This window comes from Solanum tuberosum, unplaced genomic scaffold, assembly GCF_000226075.1.
Source record: "Solanum tuberosum cultivar DM 1-3 516 R44 unplaced genomic scaffold, SolTub_3.0 scf00122, whole genome shotgun sequence".
NCBI lineage: Eukaryota > Viridiplantae > Streptophyta > Magnoliopsida > Solanales > Solanaceae > Solanum > Solanum tuberosum.
The window spans coordinates 801,352-823,813 of NW_006239050.1; the positions used below are offsets into that span (position 1 = coordinate 801,352).

The following is a 22,462-nucleotide window of genomic DNA, read 5'->3' on the forward strand; positions in this document are numbered from 1 at the left end:
ATATACAAATAGAGACCCATTCGGTATACATGTGTTGTATATATGTAGTAATTTTGTTTATATACAATTACTATGTTTTAGTTTGTATACCAAAATATACAAATACAGATTTTTATGTATATTTATACTGAAATATACAAATTAATAGCCATAACAAACATAAAGTTTGCTATGAAGCGCAATTATACAAACTATAGTTATAACATACAAATATGATTTTTTATGTTTGCTAAACCTAAAATTTACTCTAAAAAATATATCAAGTAAAGTTCTACTTTTCGAAATGATCCAGTGATTTGGGCTTGAGACTTTTGTTAAAGGTCTCAAGTTCGAAACCCCTTGTCATACAGCGATTGCGGATTCCTAAATTTTACTGTCTAGAGAGTCCCACCATGGATCTGAGAAAGGTGTAATTTTCCCTAAAGATGAAAACAGATAACATGTGAACTTGTGCCGTCTTCATCCTACATTCCTTGTATCTTCCAAGTGGGATAGCAACGCAACGCAGACCAAAAATATAGTTAACAGAAAAAGAAGTAGGGTGATGCTGGCACTGAATCATCCATCCAACGGCTCACAATGAAGCAAATTATCCAGGGCCTACAATGGATATTCAATTAAAAGTGAAATAATCCCCACTTCTCTATCTAGGGTTTCAAATCCAAAACCTCCACACTATTTCTGGAAGACCCATTACATCACTTCTTCAAGATGCAATCATATGACACTGGATTCTGCACCAAAGGTGTTAACTTTTATCTGTAAGTTGCTTTTTTCCTATTCGATTTCTGTGAGCTATTCTTGATTTATACAGAAAATAAATAGTGGGATTTTGACTAAATTTGGTTATAAGTATTAAAGTTTGAATCTTTGGAAGTAATTATATGGGGAAATCAGGTGGTAGGAAGAAAAAGGGTCAAAATCAAAACCAGAATCAAGGGGAGAACCATAAACCTGTTGTTAATGGTACTGTTGATTTGGACTCATCCATTTTCTTAAAAAGAGCCCACGAACTGAAAGAAGAGGGAAACAAAAGGTTTCAGGTTAAGGATTATGTAGGGGCTTTACAACAATATGATAATGCTCTCAAACTTACACCAAAAACTCACCCAGAAAGAGCTGTGTTCCATAGCAACAGAGCGGCCTGTATGATGCAAATGAAACCCATAGATTATGATTCTGTTATTTCTGAGTGTACTATGGCACTTCAGGTTCAGCCTCGGTTTGTTCGAGCTCTTCTACGGAGGGCCCGTGCACTTGAGGCTGTGGGTAAGTATGAAATGGCAATGCAAGATGTGCAAATGCTATTGGATGCCGATGGGAATCATCAGGATGCCTTGGAAATTGCAGGGCGGTTGAGCATGATACTTGGTCCTCGCCAGGATGCCCAGCAAGACCTCCAGAGCCGCCCATCTCCAGCTGCACTTGGTGCATCTGCAGTGGGTGCCGCCTCTATTGCTGGTCTAGGACCCTGTTTACCTTCTCGATCAATTTCTAAGAAGACAGTACCATCAACTGGGGCTACGGTTGTATCAGTTAATAGTAAACCAGATAAGCCCTCTCATGTTATGCCAGCTGAAAATGGTACTCAGGCCAAAGTTCAGTTGCCAAGGGTTTCCTTGAAGCCTTCAACTGGTCCTTCTAAACCTAATGTAAGTCCTAGTAGGGATGATCAGAAGGAGCATGCTTCTACCTCAGCATCAATTACAGTCCATGGACATTCTAAAGAGGCTGTGATTCGTTGGAGGCCATTGAAACTTGTTTATGATCATGATATAAGACTTGCCCAAATGCCTGTAAATTGCAGTTTTAGAGTCTTAAGGGATATTGTTATGAAACGGTTTCCAATGTCCAAATCTGTTCTTGTTAAATATAAGGACAGTGACAGTGATTTGGTAACTATTACCTGTACGGCTGAGCTTAGATTGGCCGAGTCCTGGGTTGATAGTCTAGTACCAAAAGACCCTGATGCAGATGAAGGTGACTTCATTGGGATGTTGAGATTGCATATTGTTGAGGTGAGTCCTGAACAAGAACCAGTTTTGTTGGAAGAGGAAGAGAGGCCTGTTGAGAGTGAGGAGAATATAGCAGATGAGAGTGTATCCCACTCTTCACTAAGTGATTCCGTTGTGGAAACTCTGGACAGTGAGATTAACAAGTCAGAGAAGGACATTACCAAAGAGAAAACCACAACAGAAGATCCTGAATGCAAGGAGGTTGAGATGGATGATTGGTTGTTCGAGTTTGCTCAGTTATTGAGGACTCATCTTGGCATTGATCCGGATGCCCACATTGACCTGCATGAGCTTGGAATGGAGCTTAGCTCTGAAGCCCTTGAGGAGACTGTGACAAGTGAAGCAGCTCAAGCTCTTTTTGACAAGGCTGCCTTAAAGTTTCAGGAAGTGGCTGCTCTGGCTTTTTTCAACTGGGGAAATGTTCACATGTGTGCAGCAAGGAAACGAATGCCAATTGATGATTCTGCGTCAAAGGAGACGATGGCTACCAAGCTTCAAGCAGCATATGACTGGGTGAAAGAAAAATATTCTCTGGCCAAAGAGAAGTATGAGGAGGCTCTCTCGATTAAACCAGACTTTTACGAGGGGTTGTTGGCATTGGGGCAGCAGCAATTTGAAATGGCAAAACTTCACTGGTCCTTTGTCTTGGCTAAGAAAGAGGATCTGTCAAGTTGGGATCGTACTGAGACGCTTGCTCTATTTGAAAGTGCAGAAGAGAAAATGAAAGCAGCAACTCAGATGTGGGAAAAGCTGGAGGAGCTGAGGGCAAATGAACTAAAAGATCCTAGTACAAGCAAGAAGGATGAACTACTAAGGAGAAAGAAGAAACAGGGAACTGGTCCTGAAGGTGAGGTGTCAGCTACAGGTGGTCCAGGTGAAATTTCAGCTGATGAGGCTGCACAGCAAGCTGCTGTAATGCGATCTCAAATACATTTATTTTGGGGTAACATGCTTTTTGAGCGGTCTCAAGTTGAATGTAAATTGGGGTTGACTGGTTGGAAGGAGAACCTTGATACTGCAGTTGAACGATTTAAGCTTGCTGGAGCTTCTGATATTGACATCTCAACAGTTCTGAAGAATCATTGTTCCAATGAAGAAGCTACTCAGGGATCTCAGGAAATGGTTGAGAGCCTGAAGACTGAGGGGAATGATAATCCAAATGACAAGAATGATGCCAGTAAAGCTTAGGCTACCTGACACTAATTTAGCAATATTTATTTTTCTTACAAACAACATTTACGTTCATGAGATCAGAAAATTTTGGCCTTGCAACGTCAATTATACATTCAAGTTTTTATGATGAAACAAGAAGTTTGCTGTTATATGGGAACTATTATGAAATAGTCATTTTTCTAACAAACATTTGTTCTTTGAAATAGGTTTCTTGTTATTTCTCTTCTCCTTTCTTGCTCCCTTTCCGAAGTACATAGTTCGGATTCTGTCTGTTTCATGGCTGATGAGACGTTGCTAACATTCTGGGATAGTTGTTTTGTTTGATAGTGATTTTGGAACTTGTGATGCGTAGCTATTATATTTGCTGTTAAAACATTTTCAAATTGATTCATAAGCAAGCCTGCCTCTTTGACTTAGTTGTTCAGACACCAATGCCTGAATCCTATATGAAGTTCTCTTGTAATTTCTGAGGAAGAACCCCGATGAGCTTCCTTGAAATGTATGTGCCATTTATCCTGTTATTGTAATTGTACAATTCCTTGTATGATCATAATTCATAGATATCTGATGTGATTTTAGCAAAATTTGACATGCAACAGAGGACCATAGTTCTTCATGGATTATATTTGTTCCATCCAAGATTAAGTTGGCCACTCACGCCTCTTATTTTGCTAGTCTCCTTTTTCATTTGCCTCACTTTCTGAAAAATTCACGTAACCTCTGGTTTCATCTTTGAAATGGGAAAAAATGGTGAAGGCTGTCTACTGTTGAGCTGGAACCATACCATTCTACATGGTATCAGTTTAATACAGAAGCTTTTCTCTCAATATGTGAACCTATAATTTCTGATCCAGTATGTGGTAGCATTATCTCAGATTTGTAGATCTTAACTAGATATGGATATGTGAGAACCCCAAGGTCATTATTGAGTCCTCAAGGTATAGTAGTAGCAGCCTGGAGTTGCAAGGTTTGATTTTCTGTGACACTTGGTGTGAGCCCATCTGCTTTAACTTTGGTGCACCGGGTTACTCAATCCCTATGCTTGTGGGCTATAGTAAGCTGTTTGATGGATTGTGTGCCTCATGCTGACATGGACACCACCCTCATAAAAAAGAAATGTGTGGGGATATGGTTGCCCTTTGTGTGGCCAAGGCTAATGAGCACGATCAAAACTCGTCTTCCATTACATCCCTTTATGTGGATTTTTTTTTTCTTTTTAAAATCTGTATGTCCAATGATGTTCAACTAACCGTCCTTTGTTGACTGTAAGCTCCTCTCGGTGTGATGCCTGAATTGTGATGCAGTTCACATACATTGTTTGCAGGTTTAGATGCTGTTGTTACTAATTTTTCTAGTATCTGCATACCTAGTGCTCATTTGTTAGGAGGAAAGATTACTAGTCATTTGGTATGAGGGATAAGGGATAATAATCCCGGGGATAAAATGCAGGATTATTTTTCCTGTGTTTGGTTAGTTAGTCCCGAGGATATATGGTGGGATGTCCCAATCCATGGAATAAGTTCACTAGTTCTGTGTTTTAGAGATATAATATTAATTCTGAGTCCATGTTTGGTTTGGATTGCTAAGCTCTTTAATATTGGGTTTAAGTTCTTGCAATGAGAAACTAAAATATTTACACAATCAGGTCGGGACAATGTAGTTGTAGGTAAATATCTGCACTAAAAATGATATTAATGTGCTATTACATGTTAAATTGCAATGATCGTGTAAAAAATATTAATGCTGTCGGTGTATGTAATGTAAATCCCTTCCGGGCTTCAATGAAGATGAAACCATATAACCTTAGTAACGTAAAAAAAATCGTTACATTTAACTAAGGATGGCAAATGGATCGTGCGGAGGTGAAAATGAAAATGTCAGCTTTATGGATTCCATAAAGAATCCCCTGAAAATGACACCAGTGATTTAGTGGAAGAAAAAGAGTATATATCTGTCATTCAAATTCCTTTTTTTAACAAAAGAGGCATCAAGGATTGGATATTCTTTTGCACAATGAATTTATCAGGTTGCCTTTAATTACCTTGTAAGTAGGGGTGTACAAGTCAAATCGAACCGATGAATCAAATCAAATCGGAAAAAAAAACTAATTTGTGGTTTGGTTTGGCGGTTGGAAAAAAAAACTGACCACTCTTGATTTGGTTTGGTATTAAAAGTAAAATAGTCAAATCGAACCCAAATCAAATCGACATAATATATATATATATAGATAAAAAATATTATTTATAATCTACTTTGTTAATATATTTTTAGTTAGTTTATAATTTTCAATGTTTATATATTTTATTTCAAATTTGGACTTGTAAAATTTGTAAATATTTTATTTTGTATTAAGATCCGAAGTTACAATTATATTGTTATAGTTTTTCAAAGTTAACAATTTACTTTGTAAATATTTCGTTTTGTATTCAGTTTGACTGTATCCTTTAATCTTATTAATTTAACATAATGAATGTTGATATTTCAAAAAAATATATTTTGTACTCATGTGAATTTTACTGTCTTTATGAAAATTTCTTTTCATTTAACATTTCTCAAGTTTAGCTTATCACACAGGTAAGTGAAAATATATTTGATCTCTTTTTCAAACACCGTATAGTTATAAAAAATCCGAAAGGAACCGACTAAAACCGAAACCGAAAAAACCGACTTTGCGTGATTTGATTTGGTTTTTAGATTTAATAAACAAAAATAATTGGTTTAGATTTATTTTAATGAAAAAACCAAATCAAACCCCCTACTTGTAAGTGACTTAAACTCAATAAATTAATATGCTGGGAATAAAAGATTTCATTGGAAATCTGAAAACTTCACAATAAACTCCTCTTAAGACATCACACTACCAGACAAGAGTACATAAAGAAAACCCAAGTTGCACAAAGCATCCCACTAATTAAACCAACATTAACAAATTATTACAACATCATTATCTTAGTACTAAACAATCTTTTCTTCCCATTCCCATTCCCATTAATTAGTGTTGTATTAATACTGACTGGTCTCATCAAACAGTTGCTATTGGGCCCAAGTTGACAGCAGTTTCCACAGCCTTCATTGCTTCAAACCTTGGCTCCTTAGCTTGGAATTTGAGACCTGCATATAATTTCATATAGTCCTCAAAAACAAATTTGGGATACATTACTGTGTTCTCTTTTTCTTCCTTCTCCAACAATTCTGGTGCTGGATAGATGACAGCATCACTCCCCGGATTATAGAACGAAGCCAAGGACATTCTGTTTCCATCAGGCTGAGCAATCACCCTGTGCTCCACACTCTTGTATTTTCCATTGGTAATCACCTAAAAGCCATTTAAATCAACAATGTTATTAATGAGTTCAACATCGAATTTTTACATCATCAGATCATGTAAAAAGATAGATAATTGTCAATATTTAGTCGAGCTATAGTATGATTCAACTTATATTATATGCATGAGTAAATCCTTTTTAATCTGTCATTGTATCTTATCGCAGGTAACTTGTCTTATTTATCTTTTAGGTGATCTGATAGAGTAAAAATTCTCAGGGATAGCAAGGTATCCAAACTAGTGGCCTTGAAAATACAGTAGAGAACATGATCCTATATGTTAAATCACATTGATATATAGTATTAGAATCTTTAAAATGATGTGTGTATATAGGTTAAATCCTTGTATACCTCGAGTTGGTCACCGAGGTTGATGACAATGGAGTGGCGCATTGGTGGAACATCAATCCATTTGCCATCTTTGAGTAGTTGGAGACCACTGACTTTGTCATCTTGGAATAGAAGGATGATGCCACCAGCATCTGTGTGAGCCCTCAGGCCTTTAATGAGATCAGGCTTGGGACATGGTGGGTAGTTGCTAACTTTGGTGCCAAAAGTAGGACCCTTTGAACCATAAAACACTTTCTTCAAGTAACCTTGCTCTAGTCCTAGATTTTCACACAGCAAGTCCAACAGTTGCTCTGCTAGTTTCTCCAGTTTATCAGCAAACTCCTTCATGATTTTCCTGTCATGTTTCATGTTAAGTCAGCATGGCAAATCCACAGTTCCATGAGTATAAATTTTTTATTTAGAAATAACTTAACTTAAGATTTCCTTTTTAACCTTACCACACAAATAGTCAATAAGTGTTTTAGACCACAAATTTCAAAAGTTTGTCTTTCTTTTTTTCTTAAATTTTGTGTCAAGTCAAACGACGTTATATATATATATATATTGGGACGGAGGGAGTAGAGCAAAACATGGAGATCCCTCTGACCTGTAATCATCTTCAAGATCAGGAACTTCTGAAATGTTTGAAACAGGAAGATGTTTCAAGAAGAAAGTACTTTCCCAGTCCAAATCATCAATTTCAGTCTGAACAGCTTCAAGGCCTTTACTTGCCACCATTTCCTTGAATCTTTGTTCCATACACTTCTTGTAATGTTCCTTTGTGAACTTCTCCACTGTGTCCATAAGATCATGAGAGATCCCATGATAAATCACCTTCATATATACACAAACATAGCAAAAATAAGTGTTTATATAATCAGGCCATTTATAAGCAATAACAAGTAAATCTATGTGCTCATCTGAACTCAATATTTTTAACACGGAGCTACTTCAATACTAAAATTAAAGATTGAACTTATAAATTTCAAATCTTGGATCCGTGTTTGTGCATACTAAGCACAACATGTGAATCATGACATATCATAAAAGTTGTATGAGATATTATGGTGTCAATGCATATACTTAAAGATTTAATGTTACCTCAAAGAATCCCCAGTTCTCACAAGCATCTTTTATTTTCTCCAATATTGCAGCCCTTTTTTCAGTGTTAAGCATCTCCATGTTAACCACTGGGAAAGTCTCCATCTTTCTATTATACTATATTTCTCACTCACACTTCAAAGCTCTTAATTCCTGTGCAGGATGGATATGAATGGGTATATGAAGGGGGATATTTATAAGACTTTTGTTAAGGTCATTCAGAAGAAGAAGAAAAAATAAAGAATTGAAATGATTTTATTTTATTTATTTTTTCATAAAAATATAGATACAATTAGTAAATAAACAATGAAATCTAGGAAGTAAGAGGAGTAGTGGGGGATGTTATGTGTGTACATCCTGCTAGGACCTACCAATATTTTGGCTGAATATTAATCAGTCATATTTGGTTACTATTGTGTCTTCTTCTTATTTGTCTCTCCTCTCCTTTCGTGGGGTTCCTCCTAATTAGTGCGATACTAGCTACTTCTACCCTTTGCCTTGCTTTTCTCGCATCGTAAAGTCTCAAGTTCAATTTCCAACAATAATGATAATATCAGTTGATTTCTTTCATCTATTATAGTCTTGGTTGACAAAGTTATCTAAAAATATCTTGCTGATGGAAAGTATCATGTATTCTGCATGATTGGCCGAGGTGCGCGAAAGATAACCCAAACATCATGATTATGAAAAAAAAGTCCAAAGTATGCATTTAAAAATGTGATTTGATTCGTGGTAAATGAAATGTATGAGATATTTGGGATACAAAGGTTTAAATAAGAGTTGCATACTGAAATAAAGTAAGATACATTTAATGAATTATTCAAGATATGTACGAGTTATAGTCTGCTATCAGAATTATAGAAAAGAAAGGGGAAAGGTTCAAATTTTGCCTATGTACTACTATCCCAAATTACTAAACTTTGCCAGTCGTTAAAGCTTTGGTCAATTAATACCCTTATAATTAGCAAATAGGTTCGTATTATTCTTGAGAATTAAGTTCCATCTTGAAATTGATGGACTTCACTTGTTCAAATTCTTTTGAATAAAAAGTTTAAATTTATCTCTCTACTTTTTACTATGATTAGAATTATTATTCTTAGATTTGAATTCCGTGAAGGGTCAAGGGCAAAAATAAACTCTTTCTTAGTGAGGGTGTAATATTATAGAGTACCAAAATTTGAAGAAATGGCAAAATAGTTCAATTTCGAATAATCTAAAAGCAAATTTGGTCCTTTTCTCAAAAAGGAAAAAAGAAGAGAAATAAAAAAGTCCAAAGCACTATAACAGTGAAGTAGGGACGCAATCACAATGTTATCTACGTATATATAAAACTAGTGAATTTGGCCGCGCTACGCGCAGTTTTGAAATATTTTATATAAATTTTATTAAATATTTTCAATAGAATTTACGCGCAAATCGATCTTTCAATTCAATTATTTTTTTAAAAAGATCTTTAATTTATATATTCTTCTATGATTTCTTATAACTTAAAGTTTTTAATCTTCTATAAATACTCGTGTAGTGTACTTATAAGTGAAGAAAAAATAATTATTTTTCTTAATAGGAAGTAAAGAAAGAAAAGAATTTCAAGAAATTTTGTATATGTTTTGAGCATATATATATAATCTTTTTGAAACCTAGTTTCTTAAAGAAAAAGAACCATAAATACATATACAAATATACTTATAAAAAAATAAAAATCACAAAGTGCATTGTCTATATCGATTTTCCGAACATTGAGACTAAATGAATCATAAGAAATTTGGAGAAAAACATCATTATACTATTTTTAAATAAACCAAAAATATTATAAATTATTTACTAAAATTTAAAAGTATTTAATTTGACAATCTTTATATGTATTTGGAGCTTGTGTTCTTTAGGGTGGTAGCCTCTTCATCCTCTCTCTCTCTCTTTTTTAATTGATTTATCATATGCTCATGTTCCTTTTAATGTAGTATATACTGTTACTCATGTTTGATTGATCATTGTTAGGTGCAATAAAAAAAAGTTGCAAAGTATGTATGAATTTCAACTTAACTGCAATGATTATTTGTTATAAAAAAGTTAAATTTTGCCTCTATTTTTAAATCAATGAAACATAAAAATAGCTTCCAAAATTACAGTGTCAATTAAGAAGTAGAAAAATGTTTATGAATTTGTAGAGTATATATATTCTCCATTTAATTTTGTTTCTTATATTTTATTTTTTGAAAGTCAAATTATATGAACTTTCACCTATATTTAATATGTATTTTTTTATTATATTAATATGAGAAACATTGAATCTTATAATATTTTCATACAAATTTCAAAATATTTTAATTTTAATTTTAAAATAGTGAATTAATCCAATTCAATTCAGCGTAAAAAAATAGTTAAATTAACCATAAAAAGGTAAAATATGATAAGCAGAGTGAACAAAAGTAATAATTACTTTAGAATTCAACATTGAGATAGATATTATAGGTCGAATATATGAAACTCCTTGATGTAGATGATATAACACAAAATATCAAGCTTTATCAAATGTTAAGAAATATTAATAAAGAGATTCTAAAGTAGTTCTCAACCAAAAAAATACATCAATTATTTAGTAATTAAAACAATATATGAGATTCCTTGATGTAGATGAATAACATAATATATCAAGATTTATCAAATGTTGAGTAAGAATTAATAAAGAGATTTTAAAGTAGTTCTCAACCAAAACAATACATACCTTAATTTGATCGTAAAAATGAATCCATTTAAATATCCTAAAAAAATATAACACATACAAATTAATTTTATCAAAATAGAATATCTAATAACACGTAAATTTCTCAAGATAAATTATGAAGATGCAAATATAAAATAAAATACTGTAAATCTGCGAAGTAAAAAATCGATATTATTCCTTTGAGTTCTCTATTTGATAACACATAATCCTACCTCAATTTAGTATAAAATAATATTAAAAAAATATAAAGAATATATTTAAACAACTTACCACACATATCACACAATTTTTAACTTTTTGTGTGTGTAAAATTAGACCTTTTATCCTTTAGGCATAAACCCAACAACCTGCAAAAGTGAAGCTTCACAATCACAAATAAATTGACAATATAAAGATAAATAAGGAATATGAAAGAACATAAAGAAACATAGACATTGAATGTATTAATTGCTCAATTTAATTAGATTACAATTATTGTTCAATGTTCACGGCAATGAAAGGAAAAAAAGAGCAAAACGGATGTAAAAGGTAAAATGTATTAATTATTTGGTTTAATTAGAAATAAAAATAATTCATTAAATTAATGATAATGACTTTTGAGCTTTCCAAATTAATGTAATTAAGATATAATTTGTAAGTTTTTAAATAAATTATATAAATGTAAACAATTAAGAAAAATGTCAAAAAAAATTGAGAAAAAAGATAAATGTCATTCTTGGATTTAGAAGCATGCCACATCACCTCTCCTACATCTAGCTTTATTATATATATAGATTTGTATTTTGCAAGGGCAACACAGAAAATAAAAACTCTTATGGGAGAAGAAAAATCACAAAGAATTTAATTGGTCAATTGTTGTAATCAACACTAGATGGAGCTTTTAAGACATTAAGGACCGTTTGGTAGGAGGTATTAATCAAAATAGTCTATGGATTAAAATTTAGTTCAACAAAAATATTGGTTACTTTAGTTAACCTAATTCATGGATTAGTTATACCTCATACAAAGTCTTATTTTATACCTAGAAAAGGGAGGAATAATTAATCCAAGGTTTAACAATTCTTGGATAAGACCCCTAAATGACTAAATTATTCCCAAAAAAAATTTCCTAACTTTTTTTGTTATTTAATGTTCCTTTTTATTTATATGATAATATTTATAAATATTTTTTTAACTTCTCCAAATTCGTTCCATGTAATTTGATGATTTTCAAACTAATATTTTTTTCTCCATGTTTGATTTGTTATATTGAGTTGATTTTTTCGTTTTTTTTTTAAATGTAGTTTGTCGATTGACCACTTGAACTATTTTTTTTAATAAGCTTCGCGTATTTGAACAATTTAAGTAGCGTTATATCTATGTTAAGTTTAAGGTATATTTGACCAACAAAAAATTAGAAATATACCGTGCTATCAAGGATCTCTATAGTGTCATATCACACCTCAAAGTCAATAATATTTTTTATATATATATTTTAATATTTAACTTGACTAGTTAAATGAAATATAAAACCTCATAATAACTCAAGGGTTATAATAGGGAAGAACCTTTTCTAGAGTTTTATACTAGATATAAGATTAAGTAGGAAACAATGAACCAAACGCTTGATAAAAACTAATTCATGCATTGCTAAACCCTGCATTATTAATCCATGCGTTAGTAATCCCTACATTATGCATCTTTGTACCAAACGACCCCTAAGAGAATATGTAGCACTACTACTAAAAACTGCTTATTCTAGAAGTGTATTTTTAAAATAACTATTTAGAAAAGTGTTTTTCAAGAAAAAAATAATTTGTATTAATAAATTTATTTAAAAAATGTTTTTGATAAGCAATTTGTGTTTGACTAATTTTTTTTTAAAAAACTTTTAAAAATTAAATAGCAAAAAAGGGCAAGCATCTTTCTAGAGTATAATATGTAAACTACAAACAGGAAAAAAAATATTTGTTACCTTTCTAGGTAAGCTGAAATCTTTAATTGTTATTTTTAAAAGAAAAAAATGCTAAAGTATTGTTGAAAAATATTGAAAAGAAGGATCTTTTTGTTATTTCTTTTAGATTCATTATTTAGTTATTATCTTTACTTTTTTCTTTTTTTTATAATACTCTAAAGTTAAAAAAATCAAATTAAAATCAAATAATAAGTAAATTAAGAAAATAAAAAAAATGTTATTTGTTACTTTTTGGGAGGATTGAAATTTTTAATTGTTACATTTTTTCCTTTTTTTTAATTCTACAAAAATATTGTTGTTACCTTTATTTTTAATGTTGTAAAATAATATGTAACATAATATACAAAATATAAAATAAATAATAATATATAACATAAAAAATAAAATAAAATTATTATATAAGAATAAAAAAAAAATTCTTGAATGAAACTTAACCAAACTTATGAGATATGTTAATTAATTAATAAGAGATATATTGGTAAATATGTATATATGTAAGGAATATTTTAGTCTACAAAAATAATTTTTTGCTTTTGCTTATTTTAAAAAGCAGAATTTTTTAGTTTCTTCTCAACAGAAAAATTGTTTCTACTTCCATTTAAAAGCAGTTTTAAGAATTTGTCAAACACGTATTTTTTTTTTTTAAAAAATCTGAAGAAAAACAAACCATTTTGGCCTCTCAATATCAATGTTAAACAGATTCTAAGTGGTAATTAGAAAAAAGTTTTAAGGAAGGAAAAACCTGTATTCTACACGATTCATAAAAAAATTCAATGGGGGTTAGTTAAATGATTTTAAATTTTTTTCGAATATTTAATGTGAGGGGTTCATTGGGATGTCCATAAGTGAAACACTCTCTTTGTTCAATAACAGTTGTCCATTATTGACTTGATATACACCTTAAGAAATAATAAATAATAGGGTAATATTACCCTTTGAATATATTAAATTTAATGCTTTGAGAAATTTATTATATATTGAATAGTATTTAATACCAAAGGTAAAATAGACACAAATAAACAAATTATCTCTCAATTTTTCAAACTGAATAAGTATTGCTGGACAACTATTTTTAGTATAGTGAACAAGTAAAAATGGACGAAAGAAATAGTATTTTTCTTCATCTATTATTGGTTTTTTTTACTTAAAATAGTTATAAAATTTATACAAATATTAACAGCATTCAAGTAATAAAAGTATAATTAAAAAGGTAAGATTTTTTTAAAGCTAAGAAGCATTGCAAAAATATTCCTACTAAAACAGGCACATTAACAAACTATTGTTTACTTCAGCATCTAACTCCCTCCAATATAATAAGAGAAAAAATATATTTAAGATAATGATGTAACTTATATTAACCGTGCCTAATATCGCAAATCCCGCCGACTTAAAATTTCATAATCTCTATAATTATTGTACACGTGCAAAAAAACCTCCTCCAAATTATAATTACGTCTCTAACTCATTTATACTATTAGTATATAATAATTTATATATCAATCTTGTTTATTAAAATTATTCCCTCTGTCCAGTAATATTTGTCCACGGTTGATTTTGCATACTTCTTAATAAACTTTAGCTAGAAGAGTAATTTTTCTAAATCACCCTTTGAATATAATAAATATAATATCTTGAAAAAATGTAATAGGGAAATAACTATAATTAATGATAAGGGTAAATTATGAACTAAGTGTAAAATTATTCATTGATTTCATAAAGTGGACAAGTATTACTCTCTATGTCCAACAATAATTATCCATTATTGATTTGGCACACCCCTTAACAAACTATAAATAGAAGTATAATTTTACTATATCACCCTTTGAATATAATAAATATTGTGTCTTGAAAAATGTAACAGAGAAAGACTATAATTAATGATAAAGGTAAATTAGGAACTAAGTGTAAAATTATTTATGGATTTCATAAAGTGGACAAATATTGTTGGACATTTATTTTTAGTTTAGTGGACAAATATTATTAGACGGAGGGAGTATTAAGTATAAAGTTTAGGAATCACACAGTTTTAATATGAAATTACAATTTATTCCTATTTAGTTTGTAATTACATTAATCCCTGAAAAAGTAAAACAAGACCGGATACATTAAAAACTAGCTCGGATACATCATAAAATATTTAGAATTAGGAGAGAAATAAGGGGATTTTAGAGGTTTTTATAGAAGAGAATATTAAGAAATAAAGGGAAACATAAGACGTGTATTTCAGTAATTTTTCCTATTAAATATCCCAAAATAATATAGTGGACGATTATTATTGAAAGAAGGAAGTATTATTACTAATTAATACGAGAAAGGACAATCTTGTTTATTAAAACTACTATTAATTATTACGTGAACGGAAGAAAGCATCAATTTAGGGAATGTTTACGTATTAATTAGTAGTTTCAATTTAATAATAGTTGTCCACTAAATTATTTTGGGATGTTCAAAAATACTTGTCCACTTTATGAAATCAATGGATATTTTTGCATTTAATTCCTAATTTATCTTTATCATTAATTATAGTTATTTCCCTATTACATTTTTCAAGATATTGTATTTATTATATTCAAAGAGTGATATAGTAAAATTAATGTTCTATTTATAGTTTTTTAAGAAGCATGTAAAGTCAATAGTGGACAAGTATTGTTGAACATAGGGAGTAGTAGTTCTAATAAACAAAACTGCCTTTCCTTTTAATAAATATTTCTGTTCACTTTTATTTGTCTATAATATTAAAATGTATTTTAGTTTTATTGTTGTTTTTAGCATATAAAAAAACATTTTTTTCATGTTTTATTTGTATATTAATTAGTTGTTTTTCTAATCTCAGATTAAGCATCAATAATATGACGGGTATTATATGAGATATTCTTATCTTTTAAGGATATACAAAACATAAATTAAACAATTAAAAGTAAACTGAGTGGGGAAAAAAAATCATATATGAATTTACAATCAAATTAAAAAGTTAAATTATGAAATCCGAACGAATCACACAAGTCCGATATGGTCGTTTGGTAGCTGAATAAAATTATACATGTATTAATAATATGGGTATATATTAGTTATGTAAGTATTAATTATGTAGGTATTAGTTATGCATGATTTAATTATGCATGTATTAAATTATGTATGTATTAGTTATACAGGGTTTAGTTATATAACGATTATAAAACATGAACGAGTTAATCCAAAAATATTTAGTGAGCTAATATAACAATTATCTAAATAATACATTAAATAAATATCAATAGCTAAAGATAATAAAGTAAATAATAAATAGCTTAAAGCAATAAGTAATTTGTATTGAATATGATAAGCCATTAAGTAATTTAAATTAAAGCAAATAACAAATAACTGAAAAAAAATTATTACTTGCATTGGCAGTGTGTTGCTGAGAAACTAAGCAAATAAATTAATTACAATTAATAACCACAATTTTACCGTAAAAAATAAATAATTGCGAAAAAGGTTTGAAATATATTCGAACTTTGACCGAAATTGTTGTAACAATCCCAAACTTTGGGCAGGACCTTTTACCCCCTGCACTATTTAATAGTGTATTTTAAAGATATATATGTGCCCACGTGGACATCATAAATATGTGCATCATTATAAATAGTAACTTGTTCATGTGGACACATATATACATTTAAAGTACATTATTAAATAGTGCAGCGGGGTAATAGGTCTTGTCCAAAGTTTGGGATTGTTACAACAATTTCGGTCAAAGTTCGGATATATTTCGAACCCTTTTCCCTAAACAATTAACAAAAAATGAAGCAAAAAAACTAAAAGTAATTAAGCAATTAACAAGACAAAATACCCAAAGAAAAAATTTGGTAGTGTTTGTTTTCATGTATTATATATTTGATTTGTTGTAAATTAATATACATTTAAAAGTAAATTGATAGGGGTAAATGTGTAATTTATTATTCTAATACATGTAATAACTTATTCCACTTTCTATTCTATATAAATTATACATAGATTCCATCATAAACTATGTAGGTATTACTTACGTAGAATTGCGGGGGGAAAAACGCAATCTAACACCGTACTAAATTAATACATGAATAACTTTTATACAATATTTGAGAATAGGGGTGGACATAAATATTGGAAAATCGAACAACCGAACCGAATTGAACTAGTTCAATTCTTTGGTTTTTTTATTTGATGTCGGTGTTGTTTTTTCAAAAGTTTGATTCTTCAATTCGGTGTTCGGTGTAAGGGTCTTATGACTTTGGTGCGCCGAAGACCCGAATTTTTATTTTTAAAAAATAAAAATAATATGTATATGCATATACATATTTATTTATTTATGGGCATTTTCTTAACTAAAAATAAAAAAGTCAACTAACAATTAAATCATTGAGAAAATGGCCAAATGACCCCCTAACCTATTAGCCAATTCTCAACTACACACCAATACTTTACTGGTATCCTATTACCCCCCTGAACCTTTTATTTTTGATATTTTATAACCCTTAAACGCTGATCTTTTGTCATTAACCAGATATATACACATGTTTGTATACACACGCGGGGCCCACTTCTATCACTTTTATTTTACTTCATATTTCAGATCCAGTGAGCCCACTTCCTTTACTTTTCTCTTTTAAGTTAGAATGAAATTTCTAATTTCAAACTAACCAATAATATGTATGATTCAATTGTGTATCAATCTTTCTTATACAACTCCAATGACAAGTAATTTTTGTACATCCAGAAATGATTTTTCTTAGTACTTCACTTTTTACCATTTCAAGAATTAATTTTTCAAACATTCATTTGTGCACATAGTTATAGTGACACAAGTGAGTAAAAAATGAATTTTTTTTAAATCTTGAGGGGCAGATCTAGTGATGGAGTTTATGAGTTGAAGGGGGAAATAACTTATATTATGGACATCGACAAGGAGAAGAAATTTCAAACCTTATCGATGAATCTCGGTACCCAAAAATTTTATAATTTTGATAGGCGAGAAAATTTTCGAACACTAAATTTGAAATCGGAAAGCATTAGAGAGGATTACGAACTTCACAACATCAGGCTTTCAAATGGAAGATACCATTGGAAGCTTTGAAATGGAAGATGATAAAACTCAAGCTTTGAAAATGGCAAAAAAGAGGAAGAAGAAAGAAGATATTTTCGAGAAAATGGCAAAAAAATGCAAGCTACAACTGGCAGCCTTAATTTTAGGTTGATTTCATCTTACACGTGGATTTAAAATGCACATTATATGCTTTAGATAAGTATCTACGTGCCTAAGGAAAGTGTATTCACTTTCTTGGACATGTCACCGTTTAAGGGCTACAAAATATCAAAAATAAAAGGTCCAGGGGGCTAATAGGAACCCCGTAAAGTATTGGTGTGTAGTTGGGAATTGACTAATAGGTTAGGGGGTTATTTGACCATTTTCTCTCTTAAATCATTCATGAACAACTTATAGTAGCAACAAATTTACAATTCAATAGTTAACTTCAAATATTAATTTCCAAGTGGAACCCGAACGTATTTTTATCGGTGTAAGTTATGTAAAGGAACTCGTCTTTGTCCTTGTCCTTGTTTTTCTCAAGAAGTAATTGGAGGCATAATATTCTTGATAAAGACAAATATAGTCTTTTAGTTAGCATAATAAATGTTTTATGGCGAGACACTCTCTTAACATAGTTTTAAATTTTTAAGTATCTTATACTTTGATTTTGTCCTCAGTTTATTTTTCATTCGCACCACAAAACTGTTTTAAAAACACTGAATTAAATCGAACCGAATTAGTTCAATTTGATATACGGTGCACACTTTTCTAAAACTGAAAACTGAAGAATGAAATGGAAGTTTGATAAAATCAAACCGAAGAACTGAACGCTCACCCCTATTTGAGAACCTATCAATAAAAAATTGTACAAAATTAAGGGATAATACATGAATAACTTTTATTTTATTTGTAAATTAAACATGATGTAAAATTAATACATGAATAACCAAGTTATTCATGTATTAACTTTGAACTTATTCAGCTACCTAACGACTAATAATTGTTTATAAGATGGCACTAGCTAGTGACAGTCTCTTTTATTTTGGTACTAGGAAACTTGTCCGCGCTTCGCGCGGTATAACAATCATTTAAAATAAACTTTTTATAAATTACCTATTCATGAAATATAAGTTGCAATACTTCAAGTTCATATGATTTTTTTTTTTGCCGAAACCCTTAGATTCATAAGTTATAATAGTTAATCAATAATAAGAACGAAATTAATATTTTAATATATTATGTTAGCAAAATAGAAAATTAATGAATCAGAAATAATTTAACAATCTAAAAGTGATTACTTTTAAATCTATAATACAATATGAATAAAGCTTGAATTTTGTAGGTCATCAACTTTTATTGAAAAATAAAAATAAAACTAAAAGTATAATAATACTATGAATGACCCAGTATCGACTAAAAGCAACTTTGATATTAATTTGCTCAGATCAAATAATAAGAAATAATCTATGAATGACCCAGTATCAATGTTGTTCTTAGTCGATACTGGGTCATTCCTATTATAATTTTATTTTTATTTTTATATTTCAATAGACATTTAAGAACAACATTGATATACTTATAACATATAGATATCGATCTTTAGTAGAAGAAATAATCTAAGAATTCAAAATAAAACGACAAATCAAATTCTATTTATATATATTAAAAAAATACATTTTTATGCAGTTTATGACAATTAATTTTTGAAATAAATAAAGAAATAAAAAAGTAAAAAGAAAAAAGAAAGGAAAAGAAATGATTTAAGGAAATGATACACATAACATTATTGATGAATTTAAGGAAAGAAATTTAAAAAATTAATAGCATCAATGATGAAATGATTTAAATATGGGCGTATTTGATAATTCAATAAGGTTTTGAGGTAGAATTTTTAGTCTTTTCAAAATTTGGAAAAGTATAAAAAAAATAGAAAAATAATAAATAAACTTCCACATAATTTTTAACAATTAGTAAGGAAAATATAAGAGAAAATGTAAAAAATTTTTTTGATTAAAATAAACAAATATCTGAAATAAGAAGGTTGTCATCTTTTTCTAATTTTAATTTTATTATTACGCATATATATGAATCTTTAGCCAAAGAAGTGATATAAATTAAAAAATTTAAATTTCATAAAAAATATATATGTGATTCTTACCATGTTATAATAACTAATTTCTTGTAAAAAATAAATTAAAAAGGTAAAAAATTTATAAAAAAAGAGCATTAAGGAAATGATATAAATGAAAGTAATAATCAAGATGAAGTAAGAAAAAATAATATGATTGATGATGAATGGAATTAAATGTAGTCACTTTGATATTCACTAAAATTTGAAAGTAAAATTTTACGTTTTTTAAAATTAAAAAATTAAAAAAACGAAAAAAAAAACAATAAAGAAAGTAAATAAATTTTAGGCCTTAATATATATATATAGACCTTAATCAAAGATATATTAAAGAAAATAAAACAAACTTCAATCAAAGTTATATTAAAGAAAATAAAATAAACTTCAATTAAATTTATATAAAAGAAAAAAAACTATAATTAAAGATAGATAAGAAAAAAACATTTTAAGAGAAAAAAAAACAAAAAAAAAACGGAAACTAGAAATAAATGACAAATTAAAGTCTATTTCTGTATAAAAAATGCATTTTTTTTATAAAGCTATAACAATTAATTTTTAAAATAAATAAATAAAAAGAACAAAGAAAGGAAAAATTAATTTAAGGAAATGATATAAATTACATTAATGATGAGTTTAAGGAAAGAAAATTTTAAAAATTAATAGCATCTATGATGAAAGGATTTAATTATGGTCATATTTGATATTCTGCAAAATTTCAAGGTAAAATTATCATTATTTTAAAAAATTGGAAAAATGCACAAAATAAGAATTAGAAAAATAAATAAATAAACTTCTAGACACAATTTTTAGCAATTATTTTAAGAATATATAAGAGAAAATGTCATAAAAATATGATAAAATAAATAAATAAATATAGGTTGTCATCCTTTTCTAACTTTAACTTTATTATTACATATAGATATGAATCTTTTAGCAGAAGAAATGATCTATGTTTAAATAAAATAAACTAAATTTTGTAAAATATATATGCAATTCTTACCAATTTATAATAACTATTTTTTGTAACAAATAAATAAATAAAAAGTAAGAAAAAAAGAAAAAGGAAAGAAGCAATTTAAATAAATGATATAAATGAGAATAAAGAGATCAAACTAAGGCAAGGAAGTAAAAAAAAGTATGATTAATGATTAATGAAATTAAATATTCAAGAAAATTTGAAAGTGAAATTTTTAGTCGTTTAAATTAGAAAAAAATATTAAATTTAAAAACAAAAAAATACTACAAAAATATAGACAAGCTTCAGTTAAAAATATATAAAAGATAATAAAACAAACTTTAATTAAAGATAGATAAGGAAAAATAAATTAGAAAAACATTTTAAGGAAAAAACAAAAAAAAATGGAATTAAAATATTAATAGATTTCTCCTTATTCTCCTCCTATTTTAATATGAATTCCATAAATAAATTGAATCTCTCTCTAAATAATTTTTCTTGCTCTTGGACCACTTATTATTCTTTCAATAAGTTTCTCAATCAAAATAATTTTTCTCTCAATTTATAAAATGAAAGTGCAACATCCTTTCAAAAACTTTTTATATTTTGAAGAAATTTGAATATTACTTGATTTTTCTTCTTACATTAGTATCTTTAGAAGTATCATGAGAAATCATCTCTTTCTCTTTTCATGAAGAAATAACATTACATCATCATCAGAAGAAGAGACAAAGTAAAAGAGTCGCAATGTTTTTGTTCATTCTAAGATCTCTTCTCCTCATCTCTAAATTAGCTTTTAGTGTGTTGTGTCAATTTTGTTGTTCTTTTTATGTTGCTTGTCATCTTTCTCTTCTTTATGATTGTTGTTGTTGTTTTGGTGCATTGTTGAATTTTCCTCACACTGATACATGCATGTATGTTCAATGAAACTTGTTTGATGTTTCAAATTCCTTAATTAAGTGATAAGGAATAAACTTTCAAATTAAATTTGAAAAAACTTTTCAAATTCCTTAATTAAGTGATAAGGAATAAACTTTCAAATTAAATTTGAAAAAACTTTTCAAATTCCTTAATTAAGTGATAAGGAATAAACTTTCAAATTAAATTTGAAAAAACTTTTCAAATTCCTTAATTAAGTGATAAGGAATAAACTTTCAAATTAAATTTGAAAAAACTTTTCAAATTCCTTAATTAAGTGATAAGGAATAAACTTTCAAATTAAATTTGAAAAAACTTTTCAAATTCCTTAATTAAGTGATAAGGAATAAACTTTCAAATTAAATTTGAAAAAACTTTTCAGATTCTGTAATTAAGTGATAAGGAATAAATCCTCTTAAATTTTATAATTAAGGAAAATGTCTTTTATGGTAAAGAATTGATAACTGAAGTTTTTATGTTTATGTTTTAATGAGGAAAAAATTAAATACTAAACTTTAATATTATGTTAAAACTTCAAATAAATATTGTGTTTTTTAAAATGAAAAAAAAAAAGCTCAAAAAACCAAAAAAAAGATAAATATGATTCCAGCCCTTAGAGACATGCCACATCAGCTATTCTATATTCAGCTTTATCTATATATATATATCTTTAGCCAATTGATAACATTTTTATGAAAAATGAATAACACTCATGATCAATGACAACATCAACATTATATTGAGTGACACTTTACCATAAAAAAGTTGATGAAGAATAGAGAATAGTGGTAAGCATGC

General features: G+C 28.8%; 2 protein-coding genes across 2 annotated transcripts; one reads left to right on the forward strand and one right to left on the reverse strand.

Annotated features, from left to right (window-relative positions):
- Nucleotides 1-397: 397 nt before the first annotated feature.
- On the forward strand, nt 398-3,375 carry LOC102602390 (uncharacterized). Its single transcript, XM_006350401.1, has one exon. It carries the CDS (start codon nt 885-887, stop codon nt 3,201-3,203), a length of 2,319 nt encoding a protein of 772 aa, XP_006350463.1. The 5' UTR covers nt 398-884; the 3' UTR covers nt 3,204-3,375.
- Nucleotides 3,376-5,978: 2,603 nt separating this feature from the next.
- On the reverse strand, nt 5,979-8,107 carry ACO2 (1-aminocyclopropane-1-carboxylate oxidase). Its single transcript, NM_001288279.1, is given in 4 exon segments — nt 5,979-6,504; nt 6,864-7,197; nt 7,450-7,676; nt 7,944-8,107. Coding segments are annotated over 4 exon segments (960 nt in total). The 5' UTR covers nt 8,049-8,107; the 3' UTR covers nt 5,979-6,210.
- Between the last annotated feature and the right edge of the window lie 14,355 nt (nt 8,108-22,462).